Genomic DNA, 9,747 nt, shown 5'->3' on the forward strand with positions numbered 1-9,747 from the left:
TCCAACCTGGGCGACAGAGTGAGACTCTGTCTCAAAAAATAAAAATAAAAAAATGTAAAACCGTTTCCAGAATTACAATGAAAGGAACACCTGTGTACCCAGTAGCCTGCTTAAGAAACAGTGGATGAGTGCTCCTTGGAACACCCTTGGGCCCTTCACAATCATATCCCCTCGCCCTGCCCACCAGAAACCACCACCGTCTTGGGTTTTAGGCCAGTCATTCCCTTGCTTTCCCTCACAGCTCCCTGTCTTTATATGTAGCTACATTCGTCTGCTCGGGCTGCCGTAAGAAAATACCACAGACTGCCGGTTTAAACAACACTTATTTATTTTCTCATGGTTCTGAAGGCTGGGAAGTCCGAGATCAAGGTTCTAGGCATTTGGCTTCGGTTAAGGCCCTCTTCCTGGCTTTAGATGCCCCGCTTCTCACTGTGTCTTCATGTGGCCTTTCCTTAGTGCTTGCACGAGGAGAGTCAGGGAGAGAGCACCAGTGTTCCAGTGTTTCTTTTTATAAGGACACTAATTCCATCATGAAGGCCCCAACCTTGTGATCGCATTTAATTACTTCCTTAAAGACCCAGTGTCCAAATATAGCCATACTTGGGGGGTTACGGCTTTAACATATGAAATTTGAGAGGAAGGAATACAAACATTCATTTCATAATAGTATCCTTAAATAATATATTCAGCTTTGAAAAACTAGCAAATTATTCAAATCCAGCTGAGCAAAGGGCAATATTACCACTTTTGAATAAAGACTTCCAGAAAAAGGACTCCAGCTTCAGCTCCCTTGAATATACAAGGGCCCAATCAGTGGGTGAGGTCCTGAATCGTCCTGGTAGATAGAAAAGCCATCAGATCCATGGCATCTGGCAGAGCTCTTCTGGGCAGGCCCAAGAGAGCTAAGGCCGAGAGAACGGGCTGCCCAGATTTTCCTGTTCTAAGATCGCCAAAGTTTACCTTCAGCTCTTGGGAGTAGGTGGAAACAAACTGCTTCTGTGGGGTCCAAGGAGAGCCCTCAGCTGGCCCAGGCTGCAGGGTTTGATAGAGAGTACAACACTTCATCAGCCATGGGCAAGACAGGCCAAGGCCCTGGCTCATCTGGTGTTTGGTACCTGGAGGTCTAATGGAGCGGGGGTCCTAGTCTGTCTCCTCATCTGGTGTGCAGCTAACATCCTGGGACTGCCTGTCATCATTTCCTGCAGACTCCTGTCATTCCCCTTCTCTACTGGATCTTCTCTTTCCTAAGCCAAGTCCTCCTCTTTCTTGGTAAATTCCATCATGTTTTAAAGAGCACAGTCTTCACCAGCTTCTTGTAAATGGCTGTAGGTAAGGTACATTTGTACACCTCTCATCTGGAAGGGTCATTATTCTGCCCTTACACTTGACTAATAATTGCCTAGATAGGAAACTCTAGGTTGGGGGTCATTTTCCTTTGGAATTTTGAAGATGTGGCTCATTGTTTTCATGTTACATTACCGCTCATGGGAGATCTGGGTGCAGCTCCGCAAAGCTGGGCAAGAGCAACTTCTGAGGAAAGTACATGCGTGATGAATGAGTCCCAGAGTTCACTCAGGGCTGCAAATCAGACGTGTTCCCTTAGGCAGCATGGAGAGCCCTTGTTGAACACATTGGGCATTCAGTAGTTGTAAGGCCAAGTAATGTTTAAATAACACAATAGTTTGACAGAACTCACTAGTAAAGCCACTCTCTCTGTTGCAGTTTGGTGGAAACTGATCGTCAGTTGCAGTTGCACTGTGGTCACTGGTGTGTTTAAGTTTTCCGCTTATTTTTCAGTCCATTGTCCTAATTCATAGTGTCCTAGAAAGTGTATCCATTCATTCGACAAATACTTTCTGAGCATACACTATGTGTCAGACACTGTTCTAGGCATTAGGGAGACAGCAGGAAGCAAATGCAAAACCCTGCCCTCATGTGCTTATATTCTACAGTGGGAACATCTTTCCCCATCAGTTCACATGGATCCAGCTCACTGTCTATAATAACTGCCTGGAATTCCAGACTGCACATGCCATACCTTATTTAACCGTTATTCCTTTGGCAGATGTTTAGGAGGTTTTATTGTTACTAAACCATGCCTCAGTGAACATCGTTGCACTTATCCTTGTCTATTTTTTGTAGGTTCGTTCTAAGAAGTTGTTGGGTCTAAGAGTATATTCACCTGAAATGTTGATTGATACTGCCAAATTGCCATCCAAAAATGCTGTGCCAACAACACACCCACCAGTGGGGACCAAACATTCCAATTTCCCCATCTTCTCACCAGCTCTAGAAATTATTTGCCAATTGGATGGATGAAAAATGTTCTCATTGTGTTCTGTTCTGTTCTGTTCTGTTCTGTTCTGTTCTGTTCTTCTGTTCTGTTTTGTTTTGAAACAGCTCTGCTCTATTGCCCAAGCTGGTATGCAGTGGCACAATCACGGCTCACTGCAGTCTTGTCCTCCTGGGCTCAAGTGATCCTCCCACCTTAGCCTCCTGAGTAGCCAGGACTACAGGCAAGCACCATCACGCCCAGCTAATTTTTGTATTTTTTGTAGAGACAGGGTTTTGCTATGTTGCCCAGGCTGGTCTCAGACTCTTGGGCTCAAACAGTCCTCCTGCCTCAGCCTCCCAAAGTGCCGGAATTACAGGTGTGAGCCACTGCACCCAGCCATCATTGTTTCAACTGGCAATATGTCCAGTTAGTGATGTTAAACATCTATTAATAACCTTATTGGCAAATTTTATTTCTTCTTCTATGAATGTCATTTTTCTTTTGGTTTCATAATTCCCATTTGCTTGGGAAGTTCCAAGAAACTGTAACATAACACATTTGTTAATAGCACCCTTCTCTGTAATCTTTTGTCTATGCATCTATTTTCTTACCTTTTCTGTCATTTCAATGTGCTTGTGAGGCGGTGCATGTAAGTGTACTAGACATGCCATCTTGACATAGAGATCTATTCATTTTAAACAGCACTAAATTGCCTATTCTTCTAATATAGATTTATCAGGGGAAGAGAAACATTTGGAAGTCCAAATACTGCTGGAGAATACTGGAAGACAAAAAGACAAAAAAGAAGACCAAGAAAAGAAAACTATTTTTGTGAAAGAAGAGCAAGAACTACCACCAAAAATAATTGAAGTTATTCATCCTGAAAGAGAAAGCAATCAAGAAGATGTTCCAGTAAGAGAAAAGTTTAAAAGAAGCATGCAGAGAAATGGCATGGATGACACACTTCGCAAAGGCACTGCTCCCTACACGAAAGGCCCCCTCAGACAAAGAAGGCATTACTCATTCACAGAAGCCACTGAAAACCTGCATCATGGGCTTCCTGCTTCAGGGGGGCCAGCCAATGCCGGCAACATGAGGTACAGTCATAGTACAGGCAAGCATCTCAGTAACAGAGAGGAAATGGAGCTAGAGCATTCTGACAGTGGGTATGAGCCCTCATTTGGTAAGTCTTCCAGAATAAAAGTGAAGGATACAACTTTCAGAGATAAGAAAAGCAGTCTCATGGAAGAACTCTTTGGATCAGGCTACGTCTTGAAAACTGACCAATCAAGTCCTGGTGTTGCAAAAGGCTCAGAGGAGCCTTTGCAAAGTAAGGAGTCGCATCCCCTGCCTCCCAGTCAGGCCTCCGCCAGCAATGCTTTTGGAGACTCTAAAGTAACTGTGGTAAATTCTATTAAGCCATCGTCACCTACAGAAGGAAAAAGAAAAATAATTATGTAAATATAGTCAACATCCTAATGCATTCTGGTTTGATATAATGCTGCTTATGTGCCTTGCATCTTATTTTTGAAATGTGTGAGAGAGGATGTGTATGTATGTATGTGTTTTAGTACTTAATTGACTTTCGATAATTAATTTTTTGTTTTATTGCTAATCTAGTAAAAAATCTATTTTATATTAGCCAATGATAACACTTCAAATACAAATTTACATCTTTACAACTGAAACATCCATTATCTTCTGGAAGACTGGTTTACTATATGGTTTTAGTATTCTGTGGGACTCCATAGCTAGTAACTCTTAAGTTAGTCAACCCAAGACATATGCATCTCCTACACAACAAAATTTATCAGCAATAGAGTTGAATTGTAACTTAAAAACATGGAAGCAGGCCAGATGCAGTGGTTCATGCCTGTAATCCCAGCATTTTGGGAGGCCAAGGTGGGAGGATCACTTGAGTCCAGGAGTTTAAGACCAGCCTGGCCAACATGGTACAGCCCCGTCTCTACAAAAATTATAAGAATTAGCCAGGTGTGGTGGTGTGTGCCTGTAGTCCCAGCTACTTGGGAGGCTGAGGTCAAAGAATCACTTGCACCCAGGTCAAGGCTTCAGTGAGACACGATCGTGCCACTGCACTGTAGCTTGGGCAATCGGAGTGAGACCGTGTCTCAAAAAATAAAAAAAATGTGGCAGCAGCTTTGAAAGGGAACAGTATGATCAAAAGACTCTTTTTACTAAAAAAAAAAAAAAAATAGGCTGGGTGCTATGGCTCACACCAGTAATCCCAACACTTTGGAAGACCGAGGTAGGTGGATCACTTGAGGTTAGGCGTTTGAGACCAGCCTGGCCAACATGGTGAAACCCTGTCTCTACTAAAACTACAAAAAATCAGCCGGGTGTGGTGGCACATGCCTGTAATGGCAGCTACCCAGGAGGCTGAGGCAGGAGAATCGCTGGAACCTGGGAGGCAGAGGCTGCAGTGAACCAAAATAATGCCACTTTACCCTAACCTGGGTGACAGAGCGAGACTCCATCTCAAAAAAAAAAAAAAAATACATATATGTATGTGTGTGTGTGTGTGTATATATAGTGATTACCAAGGTTAGTTTTATGAAAATCTTTTTTTTTTTTGACAGTGTCTCAGTGTCACCCAGGCTGGAGTGCAGTGATAACGATCTTGGCTCACTGCAACCTCCACCCCGCCGGGGTTCAAGCGATTCTCGTGTCTCAGCCTACAGAGTAGCTGGGATTACAGGCGTGCACCACCACACCCAGCTAATTTTTGTATTTTTGTTAGAGACTAAAAATGGTTTTGCCATGTTGGCCAGGCTGGTCTTGAACTCCTGACCTCAGGTGATCTGCCCACCTCAGCCTCCCAAAGTGCTGGGAATGACAGGCATGAGCCACCGTGCCCAGCCATGAAAATCATTTTTGAGTTTCTCTTATTCAGCTAACCTGGGTATCCAATGTCCTGCCTTTGTGGATGATGCTTTCCTTGTGTACACCTGAGATCCAGTATCATTTATTGAGATTTGTTGCATACCTGTACGTTGACCATTTTTCTGTTAATCTTGTTCTAAAAACCATAAAACAGTACCATGGCCCTGCTGGTGTTTATTCAAGCTAGCTGCTCAGTCCTAACTAATATATTTACTAAACTTAGGATATTTTAAATTAGGACGATAAAAAGGAGGCTATACTCCCAGCCTCGCTTTTATTTAGCTTACTTCATTTAGTTATTAGGGCAACTTGTTTATAATCTAAACCATACTATTTCCTTTCCAGTGATGTTTATGGGTTGGTGTGTAATATTAACTGTAATGGCAGCTACCTGGGAGGCTGAAGCAGGAGAATCGCTTGAACCTGGGAGGTGGAGGTTGCAGTGAGCCAGGATCACACCACTGCACTCCAGCCTGGGCGACAGAGCGAGACCCTGTCTCAAAAAATATAAAAATAAAAATAGAGCCGGGCGCAGTAGCTCACGCCTGTAATCCCAGCACTTTGGGAGGCTGAGGCGGGCAATCACCTGAGGTCGGGAGTTCGAGACCAGCCTGACCAACGTGGTGAAACCCCGTCTCTACTAAAAATACAAAAATTAGCCATGTGTGGTGGCCGGCACCTGTAGTCCCAGCTACACAGGAGGCTGAGGCAGGAGAATTGCTTGAACCTGGGAGGCGGAGGTTGCAGTGAGCCAAGATCCCACCACTGCACTTTGGCCTAGGCGACAGAGTGAGACTCCATCTCAAAAAAATAAAATAAAATAAAAATAGTAGACCGGGAGCGGTGGCTCACGCCTGTAATCCCAGCACTTTGGGAGGCCGAGGCGGGCGGATCACGAGGTCAGGAGATAAAGACTATCCTGGCTAACACCGTGAAACCTGTCTCTACTAAAAATAAAAAATTAGTCAGGTGTGGTGGCGGCGCCTTTAGTCCCAGCTACTCAGGAGGCTGAGGCAGGAGAATGGCGTGAACCCGGGAGGCGGAGCTTGCAGTGAGCTGAGATCACACCACTGCACTCCAGCCTGGGCAACAGAGCGAGACTCCGTGTCAAATAAATTAATTAATTAAAAAAATAATAAAACCAAAGATGAGATAAATACTACAATTGGCATATGCTTTGATCTTTTATAAAAAGCAAGGTAGAATAACATAGAAGAGGGCGGAAGGAGTAAGGGAGGGAGGGAGGGAGAGCTCTCACAGGCTCATAAGGGGAAATACGCAAATTAAGTGAGATGACATAGTGGCCTAAATTCTGGAGAAATGTATTAAAAGGACTCCTGGAAATGGTATGCTGAGTAACATGACAATGTCTACTTCAGCTTCATAGCAGATAGAGGATTTTCCAAGGGATCTTTTCTTATGCCCACCCACAATGAAAGCACACATCGTAATATTAAATCAGAGCTATATTTAGAAGCGTAGAGAACTAATTTAATAAAAATACAATCTAAGCCTGTTGTTGTCTAGTCATCTTAATTGTATGAATAAAAAAGTTAGAGGGTAACAGATTAGCATGCTAACTTTTTATCTCTGAGGTATTATGAGATTGGGGCCAATTTTTAATTTATTTTAAGTGTTTTCTACTTTGGCTTTCTTTCGCATATTTGCTATAATGAACATAACTTTACGATCATGGAAAAAAGATTTTTAAAAACAAATCCATTTCCTGAGCTCTGAGAGAGAAGGTATTCCAACACTCTTGCTATAACAAAAGCTGAAAATGCTGTACCAACTACAGAAAACGTTTCTCAATCAGCTGCTCAGCTGGTAAACACTAAATTAGGCATCCAAGGAGATAAGTAAGCAAAGCACTCAAGTAAGCTTCTGCCTAAACGGCATTTGCCGAACGTGTCCGAGCAACACAGACTCCTCCTGAGGACAAAACCCAGGCAGCCTAAGTTAGGGGGTCCCTTTTCCATACAATGCTGGGACCTCCCTGGGGTCTCCAGCTCAGTGAACTAAAAAATTGTAAGTAAAGAACTCAGACTCTTTACAGGTGGCTCAAGACTATAATCCCAACACTTTTGGAGGCCGAGGCAGGCAGATCACTTGAGGCCAGGAGTTCAAGACCAGCCTGGCCAACATGGTGAAACCCCGTCTCTTACTAAAAATACAAGTATTAGCCAGGTATGGTGGTGCACGCCTGTAATCCCAGCTACTCGGGAGGCTGAGGCAGGAGAATCACTTGAACCCAGGAGGCGGGGGTTGCTGTGAGCCGAGATCAAGCCACTGCACTCCAGCCTGGGCAACAGAGCAAGACTCCCCATCTCAAATAAATTAAGTAAGTAAATAAAAGCTAGCAGGAAAGACACCCAACTCTTCCTTTCACTGGAACATTTAGAGGCCATCATTATTATTGAAATTAGGGGCCAATGTTGCCCTAATTTCAACATTTTTGTGTCTTAAGGAATAGGGAGCCCTGGGGAGGGGGGAGAGACGGGAATGGCCAAGTCAGTGGAGCAGTCAGAACACACACATTTATCCATTAAATCTGCTGCCTCATACGGGTGTAGTTCGTGATGCCCCAAAACAATTACAATAGTAACATCAAAGATCACTGATCACAGACCACCATAACATATAATAATGAAAAAATAGGAGATGTTACGAGAACTACCAAAATGTGACACAAAGACACAAAGTGAGCACATGCTGTGGATAAACGGCGCTGACTTGCTCGATGCAGGGTTGCCACAAACCTTCAATTTGTGAAAAATAGAGTCTCTACGGAGCACAGTAAAGTGAAGCGCAAAAAACAGACATGTCTGCGTGCTGAAAAGCATGCGAAACCAAACAATGTATTCTTACAGATTCAAATCTGTGATAAAACTCTGACGAACAGGAAATGATAAAATTCAGAGCAGTGGTGTTACCTTTGCTCAGTGGGGATCGCAAAGGTTCTTCTAAAACTTGGGTGAAAGATACAAAGATTTGTATTGTGTTTTTAATCTTTAAAATTTACATATTTTAAATATTTTATACCTCTCAATATTTAATAAAAACTATTTTTTAAAAAGATTCAGGAAAAATGGCTGGGCACAGTGGCTCACACCTGTAATCACAGCACTCCGGGAAGCTGAGGCAGATCACTTGAGGCCAGGAGTTTGAAACCAGCCTAGGCAACATAGCAAGACCCCATCTCTACAAAAATTTAAAAATTAGTCCAGAGTTGTGGTACACACCTGTTGTCCCAGCTACTTAGCAGGCTGAGGCAGGAGGATTACTTGAGTCCAGGAGTTCGAGACCAACCTGGGAACACAGTCAGACCCTGCTCTCTACAAAAATAAAAAATGAGAAATAGCCAGGCATGGTGGCGCATGCCTGTAATCCCGGCTACTCAGGAGGCCGAGGCTGGAGGATCGCTTGAGACCAGGAGCATGAGGTTGTAGTGAGCTATGATCGTGTCACTGCACTCCAGCCTCGGTGACAGAATGAGACCCTGTCTCTAAAAAAAAAAAAAAAAAAATACAGGAAAAGAATTTGGGCAACATAAAGGAATGATTACCGTACCCTTTAGAGTCCAATATCCTTTCCCACAATATTGGCTAAAACTATACAATATTCATGCTATTTATGACTGAATTCACTGGTAAGAGTCAGCACTGTGACTGTCGATAGATTGATACACGTTAGATCCCAAAGATGCATGCAGGAAAGCCGACCCACACAAGAACCCTGGGCCCAGAGACAGGATGAGCTGCCTGGCCTGGGATTCCAGTGGTGTTCAAACCAGTCACACGTGGCTTTGAATCTGAGACGTCATCACAGTGCTCCATACCGCAGGCCTTATAAGAGAGCAGCACTTAGAAAATTCTCCTGACAGTTGTTCATTGCTAACATTTCAACTGCAAAGAAAACAGACCATACACGGCTCTAGCGGAAAACCATTATGTGATTCTGAGTTAAATACTCCTGGGTACGACTGAAGGCATGCAGGAGGAGTACAGAAAAGCTCAAGGAATAGTCTCTGGCCCTAAAGGCACTTGCATCATCACTGAAATAACCTTTTATCACACACAAAAAAAGGATCTATAACATTAGAAACAAAACCACAACAGCAGACATGACAAATCAGTCATACAGATAGTATTTTAAATGCTCAGATGAGGATGGGAAAGAAACCACCACATAAGGGAGTCGGAGAAAACTTTAAGTCTAAAGCTCCGGTTCCGGGGGGCTGTCAGCACATGCGCGTGCACACACACACACACACCCCTCTCCCACAATGCACTGTGTAAGAAAAACTATGGAAGGCCAGAGAGCCCCCCCAGGTCAGGGGACAGTAAACCAGTTTGCCTAGCATTCCAGCCCCTTATGGTGGCAACAGCACATAAAATGCATAAAAAATGATTATGGGCTGGGCATGGTGGCTCACGCCTGTAATCCCAGCACTTGAGCCCAAGAGTTTGAGACCAGCCTGGGCAACATAGTGAGACCCTGTCTCTATTAAAAAAAAAAAAAAGATTATGGATTTGTATATTTAAAAATTTCCCTGCTTGATTTACCATAAA

At 43.6% G+C, this 9,747-nt stretch overlaps 1 protein-coding gene across 5 annotated transcripts in view; it reads left to right on the forward strand.

Moving 5' to 3' along the window:
* Nucleotides 1-3,963, forward strand: part of LCA5L (lebercilin LCA5 like) — a 36,581-nt gene extending 32,618 nt beyond the window's left edge. For all 5 annotated transcript variants that reach the window (XM_063640591.1, XM_063640592.1, XM_063640590.1 and 2 more), the window contains one exon: nucleotides 3,006-3,963. In XM_063640591.1, the coding sequence (XP_063496661.1) occupies nucleotides 3,006-3,736 (731 nt within the window). In that variant the 3' untranslated portion in view covers nucleotides 3,737-3,963. The remainder of the gene's footprint in view (nucleotides 1-3,005) is intronic.
* Nucleotides 3,964-9,747: the final 5,784 nt, after the last annotated feature.

Source organism: Symphalangus syndactylus, chromosome 5 (assembly GCF_028878055.3).
Source record: "Symphalangus syndactylus isolate Jambi chromosome 5, NHGRI_mSymSyn1-v2.1_pri, whole genome shotgun sequence".
In the NCBI taxonomy this organism is placed as follows: domain Eukaryota; kingdom Metazoa; phylum Chordata; class Mammalia; order Primates; family Hylobatidae; genus Symphalangus; species Symphalangus syndactylus.